This window comes from Trematomus bernacchii, unplaced genomic scaffold, assembly GCF_902827165.1.
Source record: "Trematomus bernacchii unplaced genomic scaffold, fTreBer1.1, whole genome shotgun sequence".
NCBI classification, from domain to species: domain Eukaryota; kingdom Metazoa; phylum Chordata; class Actinopteri; order Perciformes; family Nototheniidae; genus Trematomus; species Trematomus bernacchii.
The window spans coordinates 1,147,302-1,169,740 of NW_022987589.1; the positions used below are offsets into that span (position 1 = coordinate 1,147,302).

General features: G+C 41.1%; 1 protein-coding gene across 3 annotated transcripts in view; it reads left to right on the plus strand.

Moving 5' to 3' along the window:
• The window catches only part of pacs2 (phosphofurin acidic cluster sorting protein 2), a 75,852-nt gene continuing 53,413 nt past the window's right edge, over window positions 1-22,439 (plus strand). For all 3 annotated transcript variants that reach the window (XM_034129074.1, XM_034129076.1, XM_034129075.1), the window contains exon 1: window positions 1-308. In XM_034129074.1, coding sequence (XP_033984965.1) covers window positions 190-308 — 119 coding nt within the window. In that variant the 5' untranslated portion in view covers window positions 1-189. The remainder of the gene's footprint in view (window positions 309-22,439) is intronic.

Below are 22,439 nucleotides of genomic sequence, written 5' to 3' on the forward strand. Positions count from 1 at the left end.
TCCGCTCTGAGGCACCACAGCTCCGGCTCTCTCTGCAGCTCCTACCCGACCTGAGGCCGGGGACATGAGCTCCACTTGCGCCCTTCACATCGCACCGTGAACGGGCTCTGTTTACCGGACACTCAGGACACCGTGCCCCGGTGTTTACAGCTCGGTGTCGGACCCCCTTTACCCCTCTTCACCGGGACCATGGCGGAGAGAAGTGGCCGGTTGAGTTTCGCCGGCAGCGCGGCTCTCAACAGACCGGTGCCCATGAACCTGTTCGCCACATGGGAGATCGACGGCTCCTCCCCGAACTGCGTCCCCAGGTAAGGTGCACCGATCCCCGGCCTTTTAACTTTAAGGTGCAGCTGTCATCCTGCAGCCGCTAACCTGCAGCTGCACGGCGGCTAGCTGCATGATATCATACCGGGGATGGGGGGGGGCATGCAGGCCTGCAGAGGGCTCGTGCACCCATCTGCACCGGGAACATGCAGTCATTAACATGCGTTTAAAGTGGCGTAGCACAGAAAACTCATAACATGCACTATACATTTGTTTCCTGGCAGTTTATTTTTGGATATGAATTAAGTGCTACATTATACATATTTTTACCATCCCTTCTCTACTGTAGTTGAGTTTAACCAGTTTTGCCAGAGTTTATTTGATTGTTTTTTATTATTATTTACTTATTGGTTTGTATATGACCTTTGAACAAGTGGGCACTTTTTGTTGTTATAATCTGTGTATCACATAAATATAAATAAATAAATATGCATATACAGTTTGGCTTTACACAGACAACACATAAACAAACACTGATTAATAACAACAACAACAACAACAACAACAACAACAACAACAACTATAAAGGTGTTTATTACTACTACTCCTGGAGTTTGCTTGCTTTAGTAAAATCCCTTTTTATTTGCAATTTTTTGTGAAGTTAACTCTGCTTTCATTACTGTCATTGAGCTCTGCATACATATTTTTTTCATATATTCATTTTTCATTTATACATAACATGTGAACAAGTGGGAACTTTTTTACAATTAACTCAATTAATGCCACATTTAGTTATATATTACATTGTTTTTTGTATTAAGTTTCACATCGCTTAAAAAAGGGAATACGTTTTGGCTTCTCAACATCGACAACTCCTAAACTCAAATTATTCTGCTTAGTTTGTTGGTAGATTGTTGTTGTTTGACATGCGATATGACAGCGTTCAGAAAAAAATAAGACATTTAAAAAAATCAATCACAATGCCATTTTTCCCAATAATGATCCCGCTTCTCTTTTTGCAGGCAAAGAATAAATGTACTTTCTCCAAATAGAGTTTTTTTTTAATTATATTTTTAGTTACCTTGTCAATTTAATCCTTTTTTACTAAGTAGTTGGCACTTCATCATTACCAAAACTATATTTCTTACAATTTATTTTCCTCTGCTGTAGTTTGAATTCTTCCAGTGTTGGTACACATATGTTATCAATGTCTTAGTGCAAACGTGGCATATTATACATTATAAACTCCACTTGACTCCTAGCGGCTGTCAGATTTGTGTTGTACCTGTGGGGAAATGAGATTTAGGGTATGTGAGTTATTTTGAGAGTTATTTTTAAAGTGATGACTGTCTCTGCTTAGCCTCTTTCTATCCTCTTAAGTTAGTACCATCAATGGGTGTCATTGCTTGACTTTAAGCTGAAATAAGACGTCCAGGAATAAAATATCTGTGATGTTTTTCAGCAAAGCGTACAAGATGTTTCTGCAGGGGTCAATCCTCCGTGACCCTGCTCGTCTTTTAGCATCATGCACAGAGCAGGATTTGATTAAATACAGACTTCATTTCCTGTATTTGTCAGTAAATCTCAGCGGTGTCTGCAGCTCTGCATCGAGCGCCGTCCGTCAGACCGCAGGAGGAACTCAGTTTGTTAATCAGGCGTCAGATCAGCGTTTCATTCAGAGATTCAGACTCTTTAAATGGATAAATAAACTCTCTGCTGTCCTACGGAGGAGGATCTGTTCCTCTGTTTCACTGTCACTTCTCTCGTGAAGGGATACTTTGGAGGTTTTGTGGCGGTTTAACCCTCCTGTTATCCTCAAATTTACTTTACACCCTAAAACTCAAGACAATGATCATATTCCAAATTGTAACCAACATGTATGTCTCTTTGTGCTTTAGGTATCTTAGTTGACTACCTAAATAACCATTTAAATAAAACATTACCCCAACCTTCCCCCCTACAGACCCCTTTATACATCCAGAATTCCTATTATGTGACTATCGAAAAATATATAAATCACCATAAAATCTCACTGACTGAAATAAAATGTTAAAGTAAGATCTTGTTGACGTTGTTAAAGGACCAATAACTAAAGCAGAGGGTAATTTTGTTTTACAATGATACATTTGCATTTAATAGTCACCTCAATATCATCCTACACAATCAACACAAATATGTGTAAAATATTGACATTTGTATATGCTTTATACTACTAAAACATCCTGATCCAAATTGACCCCAAGGAACACCGATGCGTACAAAGTGCGTACAGGACATTTAAAAAATATTTTCATGTTAATTTTATGTTTACGCATTAGTCCTCACTAAATTAGGAAAAGTCATGAAATACTAAGCAAAAAAAATCATGTGAACCATTTTTTTAGATACGTTATAGAATAGAATAGAATAGGGAGGGATGAAACCCTCTTTAATGGTCACACATGCAGAGCACACAGCACACACAGTGAAATTTGGCCTCTGCTTTTAACCCATCCTAGTACCAGGAGTCTAGTACTAGGAGCAGTGGGCAGCTATTGTACAGCGCCCGGGGAGCAATGGGAGTGGGGGGGAAGGGGGGTGTCCGGTGCCTTGCTCAAGGGCACCACGGCAGGGCAGGAGGTGAACTGGGACCTCTCCAAGTAGAAGTCCACACTCCATATTTAGGTCTGGTCGGGGACTTGAACCAGCGACCCTACGGCTCCCAGTCCAAGCCCCTACTGACTGAGCCACTGCCGGACGTTAAACATTGAATGGGGTCAAATTGACCCCAAGGATAACAGGAGGGTTAGCCTCCTAACCATAGTCAGTGTATCACCTTTATTCAAATATATTTCCATATCAATATCAGTTTGAGTGTACGCAATGTTTAGAATATTTGCACCGCATTGCCTTGCTGTCTGACAACCTTTCTGATGTAATCTTTGCTCTCTTTAAAGCCACCATTGGAAAAAAAACATGAATCTATTCTTGCTAGATTTGTGACATTTCAACAATAATAATAGTAATATTTTGGGATTTATACGTGATTTTATGTTCTTTTTTTAAAATAAAATTCCGACATGACGAGGAGAAAGTCGTGACATTTTAAGCGCAGCATCTGAAGAATAAAGTTGGAAATGTTTTAAGAATAAAGTCCTAACATGTTGGAAATGAAACCGTAACCTATCCAGGATACGGTCGGGACATTTTGAGAATAAAGTCATTATTCAACCAAAACAAAGTACAGACATCTCAAGAATAAAGTTGGAATTTATTTTAAATTAAGTCCCATCAGTACAAGAATACAGTCATGACTTATTTGAGGATAAATCCCCAAATCTCCAGAGATTCAGATCTGCTAATATCTTTTTTCTTTGAACCCTTCCACCAAATTTCATACAAATCAGACAGGTAGTTTTTCTGTAATCCTGACAAACCAAACCGATCATATAACCTCTCTGGTGGAGGAGAATATTTTATAATTAGTTTCTAAAATGAAGCTTTACAGCGTTCAAAGAGGTGAAGCAGAAAGACATTTGTTCAACATGTTTTGAAGACCTCAAGGACAAACACACAGGGGGTGTTTCTCAATGTCGAGGACGCTTCCTTGGTAGGACATGTCACTTCCTTCAGAAGCTAGGCAAGAATCCTTCCTGGCATTCGGAAAACGAAGAGTGGAACAGGCGAGCAAGTGTGCAGGTGTGCGTCATATGAGAGGCCCGGTCTTAAATTTTCCGCCACAGATTTGGGGAAATTGGTCCGTGCGCAAAGCATTGTGGGGATTTTAAGACCGCGGAGGATACACATGTGCAGCCTCGAAATTTCTCGCTACGAAGTACGCCGGGCTTGGTAGAATTCCAAGCATCCTGGACATTGGAACAGTCCTTCGGCGGGACTCGCTGACGTAGCATCCTTGAAATAGTGGCTCTGGAGCATCCTTCCTTGACATTGAGAAACACCCAGTGCTTCAGTCACTTTGGATATACTTGATTTTTTATTTATTTTTTATTTAGATAAAATCGTAACCTTTTTAAGGATAAAGTTGCCAAATCCCTAAAGACTCAGATCTGCTCATATGCTTTCTTTAGACCAAGCCACCTTCCACCAATCCTCATGAAAAGCCTCAGAGGAGATAAATCCTGTTTTTGCAGATTTTGTCTCTGAAGCTCATCATACAATCTGTGCAGAGATCAGTGTTTTCTCACACTGAATTCACTCTTAAATCTGTTTTAGGTCAATTATTCTCACACTCAGCCAAATGCTCACTCATCAGAGCGGCTGGTAACATATTGATGCTTCAGTTTGTAATGAATCATGTTGTATAAATCTATCTGGACTCATATATAATCACGCTAGTGTGCCAGCAGCAGTCTGTGTTGTGCTGCCGTGTTAAAAGGATGCTTCAACATTTTAAGGACATTTCTTTCCAGCCATTAGTTGGATAAACACATCAATACCACTCTCATAACTGAAGCTGCAGATCAATTCTGATCCACGCCAAGAAATACTCCTTAAACGGCAACTAGATCCTTGTTTTTTTACGAATTAAACAAACAAAATATACATTTATGAGGCTCTTGAGCAGGTTTCACCTTCAGATAGAGCTATGCTAGCTGTTCCCATCCGCTTTCAGTGTCTAAGCTAAGCTAACAAACTCGTGGCTACAGTTGAATATTTAACCGACATTTTTAAAAAGACTTAGTGAGAATTGTCAGGTCATAAATGAAGTGTGAATTCATGTCATTCTTAAGACAGACAGTTTGTCAAAAAGACATGAGGCGCGTTCACACCGCAGTACTTTTCCCACTTTAGTTCCGATATGTCGCGTTCACACCAAAAAAATCAGGAACTAAAATTAGTTCATGAGAACCTTTTGACCCCCTTTTCCGTCCTTTCGTGGGAGAAAAAGGTTCCTAAGTCTGATTGGCTGGGCGGATTGCAAACCACGCCCCGTAAAACTCCCAAAAAGTTTTGTGAAGCCGCCATTTTATTATCCTCGCATTAGCATTATTAGCATTAGCATTAGCCCAGCACACAAACGCAGAGAGACTAACGTATGGCAACACAAAATAAAACATGGGAGCGGTGGAGATGAGGAGGTGTCGGCGTTCTGGCGATTTACTCTGGGGACTTCCGGCCGGGGACTTCGGGTGGCAGTATACGCCGTGAAGTGGTTTGCGGCCTGCCAGTAAACCCCAAAGCAGAAGAAGAAGAAGTGACGTCAGCGGCTTCATTTGCCTAATCCTCCCCCAGGGACTTATTCCGGTGTGAACGCGATCTGTACTTAGTTCATGAGAACTAAAGAGTTCTCATGAACTTAGTTCTGATTAACCTTTGTGGGAAAAGTACTGCGGTGTGAAAGCGCCTAAGGACGTCAAGTTTTCTTTGTAATTTAGTTTAAAGTAAATATAAAAAGACAAAGACTGTGTTTTAAGGCGAGACACTACAGGTTGATGTTACTGTCCAAAGTGCTAAATATCAAGTGCTTTTATTGTGAAAGGGTGGAAAGGGAAGCTGACAGAATAGGATCCTCAAAGCAAGAGAACCAAGATGAACACATTAAGCAATCATCATGTGTCCATAAATAAAAGCATCAAACTCAAATGAAAGTACTGAGTAAGGCGTTTTTCCTCAGTATTTCTGCAGTGGGCAGCGGTTGCATTTCTGCACATCAGCCCACAGGCGGGGGGGATCTGGGGGACGGCGGGGGGGATCTTGAAGGGCCCTCGAGCAGCAGCTGGACGTCGTGTTTCAGGCTGAGAGACGTCCCCTCGCTGCAGAGACACTCGCTGCTTTGTGTCCTCGCTGCAAACACTGCGGGAATTTAGAGTAGGAAGAGGACCTGAAGATCCCTTTGTTTCAACTTCTGCTGTTCCTGTTCTCTAGCAAAGTTCGGGAGTTTAAACATGCTGTTGATAGCAGATTTACTGTCATAGATCAGGGTGCTTCAGGAAAAATTCAAAGTTCACCATCTCAGTTATTAGAATGATGAAACAGCTTTTCAAGAAGTCTCTGAAATAAACGGCATGGGGGATAAATGCTCACCGAAAGGTTAGTGCTGGTAATGGGGATGAGATTTCAGACGTATATCAAAAGATACAACGCTCCTCGAAATGGATCTGAGGAACTTTCATATGTTCTTGTTGCTACTGTATTCCCTTTTTAATAAAAGAGACATATTTCTTTGATTTGCAAAGTATGTGTAGTATTATAGTAAAGTAGAGTAATAACAGAGTCACTTTTGGCACCATGTCCTTTTTCATATTCTGTATTTTTACACTGCTGTTTTAAAAAGCTGCACGATTGAGTCCTAAAACCCTGACATTACTCAGCATTTGATCACTTCCTGTCCCCTGCTCTGGAGGTCAATGTCTTTGACATTTTGTTATAAATCAACAGTTTATACAAGAACAGCTTAGGCAATTAAACAATTAACAGTTTGAAAGATAATAATACAACTGGAAACATGGTTTTGTAATTTATTTTGAATAATTTTGTGTTTTTTGGGTGTGAATACCTCTAGGTACATTTAGCTGATTATACTCACTTAAAGGTCCCCTATTATACTGTTTTTCATCAATATATTATAGCTCTCAGATATATACAGAACATGTCTCTGAAGTGTTTGGCTCCAAACACCAATCAGATCATTGCAGCATCCCATAATCCCCTCTGTTTCAGCCCTGTTTCCAAAGTGCTGATTCTCTGTCTGTTACTTCAGATGAAAATAAGGAGCCCCTCCCCACGCCCCTCTGAGAGATATTTGGTTAAAAAGAACACAATGGTGCTCTAGGAGGAGATTCAGGTGATAAGGTGGGGGGGGGGGGGGGGTTACCTTGGTTGCTGATTGGCTAATGGTTACAAAAGCCAAAAAATCGTTATGACATCATAAAGTGGCCAAAATCTGATCAGCTCATTTTCAGACAGGTTTTTATAGAAATGGATCAGGACAAAAAGAGAGAGAATCTTTGTTCCTGAAACTTTCAGAGTCTCTTTACACAGAGGGGACACATGTTGATGTAGAAGAGACATGAAGAAGAGGGGACACATGTTGATGTAGAAGAGACATGAAGAAGAGGGGACACATGTTGATGTAGAAGAGACATGAAGAAGAGGGGACACATGTTGATGTAGAAGAGACATGAAGAAGAGGGGACACATGTTGATGTAGAAGAGACATGAAGAAGTCTCTTAGGTGACCTTTAAAAGCCCTTTCCAAGGCAGGACTTTTACTTTTAAAGAGTACTTTCACAGTATGGTATTCTGAATACTTCTTCTTTAACTGCTCATGAAGTCAAGCGGTCACCAAGGTCAGTAGGATTTATCCTCTGGGCATCATGAATGTCCCACAGTCGTTGAGATATTTCAGTATAAAAGTCTCTGCTGATAACTTCCTTTTGTCAATTTGCCTTTTTGTAAATCAGAGCGTTACGTAAGATATCCAGATATCCTCCATCCTGCTGATGCAGCGTGTCCTGGAGGACAGACAGGACACACACACACACACACACACACACACACACACACACACACACACACACACACACACACACACACACACACACACACACACCACACACACACACACACACACACACACACACACACACACACACACACACACACACACTGCAGACCGATCAGCTTAGCCTCCAGCTGACTTTCCTCCTGTCTGTTTTTTATTTTCTGTTATTATTTCCCTTCAGACTTTATTTCATTTAAATAACCATATGATCATATCTGTTCAGTTCATCTCTGCAGAAATAAAGCTGCTATATGAATCCACAATGACTCTGAAAACACAGGCACACTATTATGGGCTCAGAACAGTCTCATAATACACACATGCACACATAAGGATTCACACTTGTATTTCATGATCCGCAAAAGGATTCACACTTGTATTTCATGATCCGCAAAAGGATTCACACTTGTATTTCCGGATCCACACTTGTGTTTGTCAATGCACACACAAATGTGTTCCGTTTCATATACATGTAAATAAAATCCAAATACAGAAAAAAGTTTTAAATATGTATTTTTGATCCTCACATATTTGTTTTCCGTTTAAATCCCCTGAACCTGCAAACACAAACCGCTTTCTGTGCATGGATCGCTGTGCATTCGTGTGTGGGTTTTTTGAGACTCCCCTGACGGTGACCCGATTCGTACTTGTAATTTTTTCTATCTATAGCCAATCAGATGTCTCCTCAATTCTAAGCCAATCACATGAGCGCGCCCCCACGAGGGTAGATTTCTTGCGTTCATGACGTAGCGCTTCATGTACGCATTTTGCGCTGTCCGGAGCTGACAGGTCCATGGAGCCTGCCTGCAGGCGCTAATCTCAGGACACTTCCACTCTCAGTACATTGCCACTTTCCGAGCAGGAAATGCACGCAAATACAAGCCTTTATATTATTAAGGTACAGTGCCACTTTCCGAACCATTAATGAATGCTTGTGTACACAAAAACGGCAGGCAAAACCGTTTTAAATGTGTGTTTCCTGTATGGCGAATACAGCTGCTTTATTTATGTCTGTATGAAGTTGTTGTGAGTGTGGAGGGAGCAGCTACAGGTTAGCCTAATCGATCAGTGCACTATGAAGCCAGTGCTAGACAGTGAACTGTCAACGGGGGGGAGCCCCGCCGGTCATTATCGGCCGATATTCACTCTTAATAGTTTGATCGGTGCTCTCTATAAAGGCCGATCAGGAGAGCTGGATCTGATCGATATGGACATAAACGCGAGTGAAGTTTTAGCGAGCTGCATGAGAAACTGACGGGCTGTCAGGAGAGAGGGAGGGAGAGAGGACAAAAGAGATGATCCTTACTCCCGTGTTATTAGCCATATCCGGTCATAGTCCGGTAATTACCTGCTAACGGATACTCTGCTACACAATTCTTATTATTCTTATTATTATCATTGAAACATGGACCGGTAAGTTTCAAATTTGTCCGGTAAAATAAATTCTGTCCGCGGAAACCCTGCTCCGGACAGCGCAAAATGCGTACATGAAGCGCTATGTCATGAACGCAAGAAATCTGCCCTCGTGGGGGCGCGCTCATGTGATTGGCTTAGAATTGAGGAGACATCTGATTGGCTATAGATAGAAAAAATTACAAGTACGAATCGGGTGACCGTCAGGGGAGTCTCAAAAATCCCACACACGAATGCACAGCGATCCATGCACAGAAAGCGGTTTGTGTTTGTAGGTGCAGCGGTTTTAAACGGAAAACAAATATGTGAGGATCAAAAATACATATGTAAAACTTTTTTCTGTATTTGGATTTTATTTACATGTATATGAAACGGAACACATTTGTGTGTGCGTTGAAAAACACAAGTGTGGATCCGGAAATACAAGTGTGAATCCTTCTGTGTGCATGTGTGTATTATGAGACTGTTCTGAGCCCATACACTATGGGATAGTTTACAGTGATTTTAGTGAAGCATGTGTTTGGACTGTCTGAAGTGAAGGCCTGATATCATACAGCTGATTAAATACAGACATAAACAAGGATCAAGGATGTTGCTTAAAGGAAGCTATTGAGAAACAGCACAGCAACACAGGAACGAGTGTTTTTACTCAACATATTTTACAAACTTTGGCCTTGTTTAACTGCAATATAAAAGTCCTGAAAATCCTATGAAAACAGCACAATGATTTTCCCATGTCCGGTTCAAACGCTTATATATATATATATATATATATATATATATATATATATATATATATTCGATTTATAATTTATTCAATTTTTAGTTTTAGTTTTTCCAAGTTAACTATGTATTGCTATTGATTGATTTCTCGTTCTCAACCAGCTGATACATTAGTATTAATGTTAAAGTAAAAATAAGACTTTAGCTTCAAAATCAAAGGGGCTGGTTTCTTTTCTTTACTTAAAGTGAACCTATTATGCAAAATCCACTTTTTCACGTCTCTTCTAAATCAACATGTGTCCCCTCTTCTTCATGTCTCTTCTACATCAACATGTGTCCCCTCTTCTTCATGTCTCTTCTACATCAACATGTGTCCCCTCTTCTTCATGTCTCTTCTACATCAACATGTGTCCCCTCTTCTTCATGTCTCTTCTACATCAACATGTGTCCCCTCTTCTTCATGTCTCTTCTACATCAACATGTGTCCCCTCTTCTTCATGTCTCTTCTACATCAACATGTGTCTCCTCTTTTTCATGTCTCTTCTACATCAACATGTGTCCCCTCTTCTTCATGTCTCTTCTACATCAACATGTGTCCCCTCTGTGTAAAGAGACTCTGAAAGTTTCAGGAACAAAGATTCTCTCTCTTTTTGTCCTGATCCATTTCTATAAAAACCTGTCTGAAAATGAGCTGATCAAATTTTGGCCACTTTATGATGTCATAACGATTTTTTGTCTTGTGTAACCATTAGCCAATCAGCAACCAAGGTAAACCCCCCCACCTTATCACCTGAATCTCCTCCTAGAGCACCATTGTGTTCTTCTTAACCAATCATCTCTCAGAGGGGCGTGGCCAGCAGCAGCTCATTAGCATTTAAAGCTACAGACACAGAATCAGCACTTTGGAAACAGGGCTGAAACAGAGGGGATTATGGGATGCTGCAATGATCTGTTTGGTGTTTGGAGTCAAACACTTCAGAGACATGTTTTGTATATATCTGAGACCTATAATATGTTGATGAAAAAGAGTATAATAGGGGACCTTTAAGTAAGATTTTTAAAGCAGGAGTCGTTTTACAGTGTGATATTCCTGTTTGTAGTAAATGCCACTGGTGTAAATGAATCCAGAAAAGCCTGTTTAGTCTACACTGTTACACATATGCACGGGAAATAAATCACATTTACTCTCCCTTATTATTATCTCTGTGTGGCTCAAATTAAATGTTCCATCTCACTTGTTATTCTACAGCTAAATTGCCACCCTGAACTGTTTGTGTTGTTATTCTGACATTTACATTTTGCACTTGAGGCATTTAGTCTGCTTTATTATTCACCGCAGTGCTTCTGATTTATTTCCTCAAGTCTTGATTTGTCCTCTCGTTCTCGTTCTGATTCATCTTGCTGGTGGAAATGTGAATTCTCCTGCAGAGGTGTGTAATTGTTGCTGGATGTTTAAATATTATATTTAGGCCTCTGTGGTTTTGATGTATGTGTGGAAACATTGACTTCCAGAGAGATTCCTTGTTACACATTATAGTCACTGATTTCCCTGCAGCAGTGTTTGTGTTCCTGTGCACTTTGGCAGGAGAACAATAACATCTAGTGCATCTGACTTTGGTTGTTCATTAATAGTACAAATGTAATGTGAACTAGATAGCAACACCAACAAAAGACAAGTAAAAGAAAGAAGGAGAGCGTTCAAATACATAATCACAGTTATTGATCCTTTGAGAGGAATATTAACATGGTGAAAAACAGATAAAATATATACATTTGTTAAAATCAGCCCTGCTTTTACATTAATATAACACTTGTGAAATGTAGCCACTCTGCAGATTAAGAACTTTGTGACTTTTATCATGTTGTATTTTTAATACTTTTACTGACATATGACGCACATGTTCAGGTGTATATCAGTATGTAGTGTCTCTACTTTAAAGAGTCCTCTCCTGCTGATGTTCAGGTGTATATCAGTATGTAGTGTCTCTACTTTAAAGAGTCCTCTCCTGCTGATGTTCAGGTGTATATCAGTATGTAGTGTCTCTACTTTAAAGAGTCCTCTCCTGCTGATGTTCAGGTGTATATCAGTATGTAGTGTCTCTACTTTAAAGAGTCCTCTCCTGCTGATGTTCAGGTGTATATCAGTATGTAGTGTCTCTACTTTAAAGAGTCCTCTCCTGCTGATGTTCAGGTGTATATCAGTATGTAGTGTCTCTACTTTAAAGAGTCCTCTCCTGCTAATGTTCAGGTGTATATCAGTATGTAGTGTCTCTACTTTAAAGAGTCCTCTGCTGCTGATGTTCAGGTGTATATCAGTATGTAGTGTCTCTACTTTAAAGAGTCCTCTCCTGCTGATGTTCAGGTGTATATCAGTATGTAGTGTCTCTACTTTAAAGAGTCCTCTGCTGCTGATGTTCAGGTGTATATCAGTATGTAGTGTCTCTACTTTAAAGAGTCCTCTCCTGCTGATGTTCAGGTGTATATCAGTATGTAGTGTCTCTACTTTAAAGAGTCCTCTCCTGCTGATGTTCAGGTGTATATCAGTATGTAGTGTCTCTACTTTAAAGAGTCCTCTCCTGATGATGTTCAGGTGTATATCAGTATGTAGTGTCTCTACTTTAAAGAGTCCTCTCCTGCTGATGTTCAGGTGTATATCAGTATGTAGTGTCTATACTTTAAAGAGTCCTCTCCTGCTGATGTTCAGGTGTATATCAGTATGTAGTGTCTCTACTTTAAAGAGTCCTCTCCTGCTGATGTTCAGGTGTATATCAGTATGTAGTGTCTCTACTTTAAAGAGTCCTCTCCTGCTGATGTTCAGGTGTATATCAGTATGTAGTGTCTCTACTTTAAAGAGTCCTCTCCTGCTGATGTTCAGGTGTATATCAGTATATAGTGTCTCTACTTTAAAGAGTCCTCTCCTGCTGATGTTCAGGTGTATATCAGTATGTAGTGTCTCTACTTTAAAGAGTCCTCTCCTGCTGATGTTCAGGTGTATATCAGTATGTAGTGTCTCTACTTTAAAGAGTCCTCTGCTGCTGATGTTCAGGTGTATATCAGTATGTAGTGTCTCTACTTTAAAGAGTCCTCTCCTGCTGATGTTCAGGTGTATATCAGTATGTAGTGTCTCTACTTTAAAGAGTCCTCTCCTGCTGATGTTCAGGTGTATATCAGTATGTAGTGTCTCTACTTTAAAGAGTCCTCTCCTGCTGATGTTCAGGTGTATATCAGTATGTAGTGTCTCTACTGTAAAGAGTCCTCTCCTGCTGATGTTCAGGTGTATATCAGTATGTAGTGTCTCTACTTTAAAGAGTCCTCTCCTGCTGATGTTCAGGTGTATATCAGTATGTAGTGTCTCTACTTTAAAGAGTCCTCTCCTGATGATGTTCAGGTGTATATCAGTATGTAGTGTCTCTACTTTAAAGAGTCCTCTCCTGCTGATGTTCAGGTGTATATCAGTATGTAGTGTCTCTACTTTAAAGAGTCCTCTCCTGCTGATGTTCAGGTGTATATCAGTATGTAGTGTCTCTACTTTAAAGAGTCCTCTCCTGCTGATGTTCAGGTGTATATCAGTATGTAGTGTCTCTACTTTAAAGAGTCCTCTCCTGCTGATGTTCAGGTGTATATCAGTATGTAGTGTCTCTACTTTAAAGAGTCCTCTCCTGCTGATGTTCAGGTGTATATCAGTATGTAGTGTCTCTACTTTAAAGAGTCCTCTCCTGCTGATGTTCAGGTGTATATCAGTATGTAGTGTCTCTACTTTAAAGAGTCCTCTCCTGCTGATGTTCAGGTGTATATCAGTATGTAGTGTCTCTACTTTAAAGAGTCCTCTCCTGCTGATGTTCAGGTGTATATCAGTATGTAGTGTCTCTACTTTAAAGAGTCCTCTCCTGCTGATGTTCAGGTGTATATCAGTATGTAGTGTCTCCATGCTTTAATGTTCAAAAAGCTCTTTATTTTTCTGCAGCACCTCTTTTCACCCTCTGTCTGAAACCAGAGTCCAGTCTGCTCTGATTGGTCAGCTGGCTGTCTGTGTTGTGATTGGTCAACCTCTTATAGATGTCCCGCCCTTTAGCCTATCACGTACAATGTGATGCAGGCAGTGGCCAATAGGAGCGTGAGTGTTGCATAGTGATGTCACTCAGGACTTTTACTTGCAATGTAGTATTTTTAGAATCAGAATACTTTTTTTATCGTGGGGTAACTTAGGTTTTGTTGCTCCATTATATTATAACAAATTATAACAAAACAATATATACAAATAAGAAAACATCTATAAATAAATATTTTTACTACTTCTATAAAAGTAAGAAATCTTTCATAATGTCATCCTCTAACTCTCTGTTAATGTACCATAATCTCCCGTGCACTCACCTTCATGTCCTTCTGGTTAATTGCAGTAAGGTCCCTGCTGGATTTCTGCAGCAGGCGGTGTGAAAAACATGAGTTTCTATTTCAGTTTTCGCCGAGGCTGAGAGGAACTTTCTCTGAATGCAGAGCGAGGAACAGAAATGTAGGTCAGCCTCGAGCAGAGCGCAGAGTGCAGAGCTTAGCCGCTTTAACATTTTGCAGTAATTAAAGAGCTGCTGCGAGTCTTATGACGGTTTCTACCGGACAGATGGACATGGGAGATAAAATCCTGACGTTTGCATCTGCAGATAAAACCTTTTACTGCTTCAAAATGAGCATAAATTATGTCTGGGAGTCAGAAATTAGCATCGCTTTACCTGTCAACATAAACCTGACTGCAGATAAAATCCACACATTTTAATACAGGGTGCAGGAATGAGTCCCAAAACCCTGACATGACTCAGCATTTTCTCGCTTCCTGTCCCCTAGTCTGGAAGTCAATGGTTTTCCGAATGTGTTTTTGGTTGCTAGCCTGGAATAGCCTGGTCTGTGGTTAACACAAGCTGAAGACATTTCTATTATTTAATCCACATTTGTTTTAGCACACAGCGGATATTGAAAGCTTCACTAATAGGTGTGTGTGTGTGTGTGTGTGTGTGTGTGTGTGTGTGTGTGTGTGTGTGTGTGTGTGTGTGTGTGTGTGTGTGTGTGTGTGTGTGTGTGTGTGTGTGTGTGTGTGTGTGTGTGTGTGTGTGTGTGTGTGTGTGTGTGTGTGTGTGTGTGTGTGTGTGTGTGTGTGTGTGTGTGTGTGTGTGTGTGTGTGTGTGTGTGTGTGTGTGTGTGTGTGTGTGTGTGTGAACCAGTATTTCAGGAACGCACATACAAATATTTATCAGCGTTTAAATCTGACAGTTTGAATATTTGTTGTTACACAACGTAAACACACTTCATAACAACTTCATAAAAGTCCTGTGACCTGCTGCATAGCACTCCTTAAGTTAAGAGTTTTTCTTTAAGGCTCCTTTAAAAAAAAAAAAACAGTAGCACAAAAAAGCCTTAATTGTTCTCCTTAAGGTTTTCTTTAATTAATCACTTAATTAAGTATTTCACTGCATTAAAACCGATTTTACTGCACTAAACACCTTAAGTTAAGATTGACCCTAATATCTTAATTCGTACACTCAAATCAGTTGCATTAAACACCTTAAGTTAAGATTTTGCTTAAGTCCCAGTTAAGGTTTCCTTAAAAAAAAAAACTAGTTGCACAAAAAACCTTGAGTTAAGATGTTCTTATATAAACATATATATTGTAAGCATGCTAACACTAGTAGACATCTCCTCAACACAATAACTGGATGCTGCATATTGCACCATTAACTAAGGGAACATTTGAAGGGTTTTGTTTAAACCTCTCAAGTAAGTCCTTCAGCCTTTTTAAGGTTCCTGCTTTAGAGATTGTTAAAGTGTGTCCTTCAGCAGAGTTGCATCATGGGAGGAATGTCGTGCTGCACATACAAAGCTGCTCCATCATCGTTTATTCTTAAGTGGATAACACTCTCCTTAAGAACATATGAAACGTCCTCCCTGCTCCGCGTCTTTCTCGTCTGCTTTTTCCTGTATTTCTCTCACACAATGTGCTAAACGCTTGTGTGCGAGAAACATCACTACCCATTGAGGCTTTAATGGTTTCTAGGTCAGTGTTACTCTGAGCTGATGGAGAAAATTAAATTCTCTTTGTCGTGCATTTTTAATGGACTGCATTTATTATACATAAAAAAAGAATTTTCCTTTCCTGGCTTAGCCTCTCCTCCCACTCAGACGTCATGGTCACGGATAAAAAAGGCTGTAGAGATTTTATTATTGAGATTTTTTGTTGTGCATTTCTTAAAAAGTGTATATTTTTGCAGATAAAATGCAAACAAGAAGCCAAGGTCGACATGTTTCTAATTTATTGCAGACTAATAGCAACGTTTTTCATCCTTTGTTAGTTCAAAACGGGAACCTTATGCATTAAACACACATTGTGTTATTCAAAAAAACCTCTAAGTGCCTGAATGCACCTTACTGAACCTGAAGGGAAATTAAAGTGTACACACACACACACACACACACACACACACACACACACACACACACACACACACACATGCACACACACCGTTTCCAGTCTATTATCTATTAGTGTGTTTCAATATCCGCTGTGTGCTAAGTTACTTTCAATTTCTGCATCAGATGTTTTATTTTATTCGTGCATCATTAATTTAATGCCTGCAGCACGCACAGCGACACTTTATACAGACAGAAGAGGAAGAGGAAGAAGAGGAAGTACAGTGAACAGGAAGAGTCCATTCTGAGGCACAATAGGGAGTTGATGCTGACCAATTAGCCTAAAAGAAAAATCCTGATGAGTAGACGCGCTGCCCTACAGGTTGAAGGATGTTTTTCTTTGTGTTAGAAAATTGGTGTGTGTGTGTGTGTGTGTGTGTGTGTGTGTGTGTGTGTGTGTGTGTGTGTGTGTGTGTGTGTGTGTGTGTGTGTGTGTGTGTGTGTGTGTGTGTGTGTGTGTGTGTGTGTGTGTGTGTGTGTGTGTGTGTGTGTGTGTGTGTGTGTGTGTGTGTGTGTGTGTGTGTGTGTGTGTGTGTGTGTGTGTGTGTGTGTGTGTGCGTGCGTGCGTGTGTGTGTGTGTACACCAGTATTTCAGGAACACACATGCAAATATTTATCAGCATTTAAATCTGACAGTTTGAATATTTCTTGTTACACAACGCAAATGAAATAAAGTCTGAAGGGAAATAGTAACAGAAAATAAAAACAGGCAGGAGGAAAGTCAGCTGGAGGCTAAACTGATCGGGTTGTGTGTGTGTGTGTGTGTGTGTGTGTGTGTGTGTGTGTGTGTGTGTGTGTGTGTGTGTGTGTGTGGTGTGTGTGTGTGTGTGTGTGTGTGTGTGTGTGTGTGTGTGTGTGTGTGTGTGTGTGTGTGTGTGTGTGTGTGTGTGTGTGTGTGTGTGTGTGTGTCTCTCAAGGGTTAATAGTTACGTCCCTTGACATACAATGTACAATAATGATTTCAATTTAAAAACAACGGTTGGTATAATGATCTTTTCCAAATATAATGGCCCTCCATGAAATAGTTGACCACACAGTTATCACATCATTTAAGATTAAACCATTTTTTTAAAGCCCTGACTCTCACCCTCCGTCTACAGTAAACAGTCAGGTTAATCCCCGTCTGGAAACGAGGCAGCAGGTCTGTGTTCAGCTTTTATCTCTGCACAGCTTTTATTGGAGGAAGATCCTCTCTTTAGTGGGGTTTCATTCAGCAGCAGCGTCTGCAGGCGACAGGCCGTAAACCCCGCCAGCCTCTGTTTTTAAAAACACCCACCAGAACGTTTGATTCTTTTATTGGTTCATTAACTCTTCAGGTCGTTGGTAAAGTCATATAGCTTGTTACGTCCCGGCTCGTGGAAAGTGGAAAATAACATATAACCAGTTGGACTTGGTCAATTGGAAGTTGTTTTATTGAGAGTGCTCAATAAAGTTGGCAACAAACAGCCACAATCAAAGCAAAAGGCCACAAAGGCACCAGTTTAAACAAACAACAAAAGAACTAAGGGAGACTCTTTAAATAAGAGTTAGTATAAACAAAATAACTAACAACAAAATAAACTAAAGAAAACCTCACTTCTAAAGTGGGATAAAAAGAAATAAGGCTAACAAAAATAGGCAGTTACCAAAACACAGCCTGGGTACAAGTTAACCACAGTTAAAGGTGGGGTAGGTAAGAATGGAGAAACCGGCTCGAGTGCGCTAGAATTTGAAAATACACAGCCGGAGAAAATCTGCCACTTCCTTATAGAGCCCCTCCTCCAACACACACGAACGCGCACATGACCAATGAGGGCACGAGATAAGTTTGTGCCCAGATGGAAGGCTGACAGGCAGGTAGGCCATCCAGTTATTTTAGCCGGGCCGGCTCAGATGATTGGTCGTGCTTTTTACAGCGCCACGGCTTCCACAGATGATATTTTTTTATGGATTTTTTGTCAAAGCACTTAAGATATTCATTGCTATCTGGATGTTAAGAGCATTCCATGGAATATAACAACAAGTGTATCTCGAGCCGGTTTCTCAAACTTACCTACCCCACCTTTAATGTTGTATTACAAGATACACTAACAAGCACAAATACACACACAACCTAGTTAACCACTGTTAAGCACATAATATACTGGGAGAGTGCAGAGAGACGTCTGCCACAGATGCAGACCTCTGTCGACTAACACGGTGCACACGGTCTTGTAGTTGTCCCCGGAAGGTGTGTGCGGGGATTGGAGAGTCGGGCCCGGAATGCTCCAATCCAGATCTTCGGTCACGCCTACTGGGGGAGGGACAGGAAGCTGGCATCCAATGGCGTCTGGGCAACGGCACATCTCATATACATATATAATACACAGCTGCAAAGACAGGTTAATGGGCAGATAGAAGGCGGCGGCCGTAACATCGCTATACATGCTTTTAATGTCATTCGATTTGACAATGGGGAAAAATGCAGCTTCAGAAACGATGCAAATATAAAAACCCAAAACACATGCAAATGAAGAAACATCTTCAGCAACTTGACAACACATGCAGCATTTAGCAAACATTCAGCAACTTGAGGAAACATGAGCAGCGTTTACTAAAAGCTGCAGAAACCAAACGCTGTAAATACAAAACGCTGAAGAAGCTGAAAACACAACGGAGACCAGGGGACACTAAAGAGTGACGCACACAGCTGGGAGACCAGGGACACTAAAGAGTGACGCACACAGCTGGGAGACCAGGGGACACTAAAGAGTGACGCACACAGCTGGGAGACCAGGGGACACTAAAAAGTGACGCACACAGCTGGGAGACCAGGGGACACTAAAGCGTGACGCACACAGCTGGGAGACCAGGGGACACTAAAGAGTGACGCACACAGCTGGGAGACCAGGGGACACTAAAAAGTGACGCACACAGCTGGAGACCAGGGGACACTAAAAAGTGACGCACACAGCTGGGAGACCAGGGGACACTAAAAAGTGACGCACACAGCTGGGAGACCAGGGGACACTAAAAAGTGACGCACACAGCTGGGAGACGAGGGGACACTAAAATGTGACGCACACAGCTGGGAGACCAGGGGACACTAAAAAGTGACGCACACAGCTGGGAGACCAGGGGACACTAAAAAGTGACGCACACAGCTGGGAGACCAGGGGACACTAAAGAGTGACACACACAGCTGGGAGACCAGGGGACACTAAAAAGTGACGCACACAGGATTATAAAGCTGGACAACTGTCTCTGTTGTTGGAAACTTACCTAAAATGTTTTATGGGCTTATTTTAACAATGCGATCACATGACTCCTTCTGATGTTACTGCAGATCTGCTATAAGCTAGTTAGCTAACGTAGCTAACCTAGTCATTTCAGATATACTGACGAACACTTACAGTTATGAGACGACTAACTCCGAGACAGTTGTTCAGCTTTATAATCCTGAACGTCATCAAGCGCTCCGGTGTGTGCGTCACTTTTTAGTGTTCCCTTGGCCGTTTCTCAATGTCGAGTATACCTGCTGCAGAGCCACTATTTCAAGTATACTACGTCATCGAGTGGTGCCGAAGGACTGTTTAAATGCATGTTAAATGCCCAGCATTCGGCGCCACTCAATGACGTAGTATTCTTGAAATAGTGGCTCTGCAGCAGGTATACTCGACATTGAGAAACGGCCCTGGTCTCCCAGCTGTGTGCGTCACTCTTTAGTGTCCCCTGGTCTCCGTTGTGTTTTGAGCTTCTTGCAGCGTTTTGTATTTGCAGTGTTTGGTTTCTGCAGCTTTTAGTAAACGCTGCGCATGTTTCCTCAAGTTGGTGAATGTTTGCTAAATGCTGCATGTGTTGTCAAGTTGCTGAAGATGTTTTTTCATGTGTTTTGCACATTTGTGTTTTTATATTAGCATCATTTCTGAAGCTGCGGCGTGTTTCTCCTGATGTGTTTTGGGCCGTTGGAACGGGTTTGCACCTGTTGGCCACCGTGATCGTTCCTGCAAAAAAAAAGAGTGACATAGAATGGGTTTACAATCCAATTTGGAAAAAGTTGCCCCTAACTACACACTTTCGAAATTAAGATTTGAAGCATTTCAAAAGTAGAAACTGTAGGAAGAACTTTGACAAACACAAAACAGGATGTTGATGTACCTGGCTGCCTTACAACACTCTCCATTTGATCATTGTCTGTCTCTTGTCTATTTCTGTCCTCACTTTGTCTCTCTTGCTTTATTTCTGGCTGCAAAAACATCAAAATGAAACACTTTCTTTATATCAGACGGAAAACTCTCCTGTTTCCTGTTTTACCAATTTGTTAAAACTAAGATCTTAAAGGAAGAAACTTTATGGAGATGTTTTTGGAAAGCTGCCGTTAAATTTCTGCTTGGTAATGATTTCCATCTCTCTTAGTAACACGGAAACAACACGAGACACCTCTGTGTTTAATCAAGAGGACATAATGTGAGACCAGAGGGTGTGTGTGTGTGTGTGTGTGTGTGTGTGTGTGTGTGTGTGTGTGTGTGTGTGTGTGTGTGTGTGTGTGTGTGTGTGTGTGTGTGTGTGTGTGTGTGTGTGTGTGTGTGTGTGTGTGTGTGTGTGTGTGTGTGTGTGTGTGTGTGTGTGTGTGTGTGTGTGTGTGTGTGTGTGTGTGTGTGTGTGTGTGTGTGTGGGTGTGATAATGAGCACAAGGAGGAATTGTGAAAGCTTCAGAAGGAATAACCCCAGGAGGCGTAAACATAAGAGAAGCCTGAAAATGAAGCTCAAAGAGGAATAAAGAAAACAACTACAGTGACAACAATTAAGAATAAACTTAGATTACTAAAACTACAAAACTAAATTAGAACAGAAGTCAAGCAGGGGGAACCCTTATGGAGGATGGGAAATAACGTGACAATGACAAGTAAATTAAAAGATGAATAAAAACTGAACAAATACAATTACACATAAATGAAAGTGTGTGACGAGGTGAGTTTTAACTAAAGGTGATAAAGATGGAGGAGAGCATGGTCTCCTGAGAGTGGGAGCATATAGACCCCAAGGACACGCACACACACACGCACACTTTGACTGCTTATCTTTTATTAATAGAAGAAGCCATTAGTCTGCAGACAAAGCCACACACACACACACACACACACACACACACACACACACACACACACACACACACACACACACACACACACACACACACTTATACTAACATATCAGCAGATACCTGAAACGCCTCCATTGGACTCCTGTGTTTACTTCCGGACACGTGCGCTCCTATTGGCTAGCGCTCCAACACATTGTACGTGATAGGCTAAGGGGCGGGACATCTCTAAGCGGTTGACCAATCACAACAGAGCCAGCCAGCTAACCAATCAAAGCAGACTGGGCTCTGGTTTCAGACAGAGGGTGAAAAGAGGTGCTGCAGCACAGGCAGTATGAGAAAAATAAAGAGCTTTTTGAACATTAAAGAATGGAGACATGTCCCAGTAGAGACACTACATACTGATATACACCTGAACATCAGCAGGAGAAAACTCTTTAAAGTAGAGACACTACATACTGATATACACCTGAACATCAGCAGGAGAGAACTCTTTAAAGTAGAGACACTACATACTGATATACACCTGAACATCAGCAGGAGAGGACTCTTTAAAGTAGAGACACTACATACTGATATACACCTGAACATCAGCAGGAGAGGACTCTTTAAAGTAGAGACACTACATACTGATATACACCTGAACATCAGCAGGAGAGGACTCTTTAAAGTAGAGACACTACATACTGATATACACCTGAACATCAGCAGGAGAGGACTCTTTAAAGTAGAGACACTACATACTGATATACACCTGAACATCAGCATGGAGAGGACTCTTTAAAGTAGAGACACTACATACTGATATACACCTGAACATCAGCAGGAGAGGACTCTTTAAAGTAGAGACACTACATACTGATATACACCTGAACATCAGCAGGAGAGGACTCTTTAAAGTAGAGACACTACATACTGATATACACCTGAACATCAGCATGGAGACATGTCCCAGTAGAGGCTTGTCAGAAAACTTGTAATATAAAAAGGATTTTTCTTAATGTCAGACACGAAGTGCGGAAG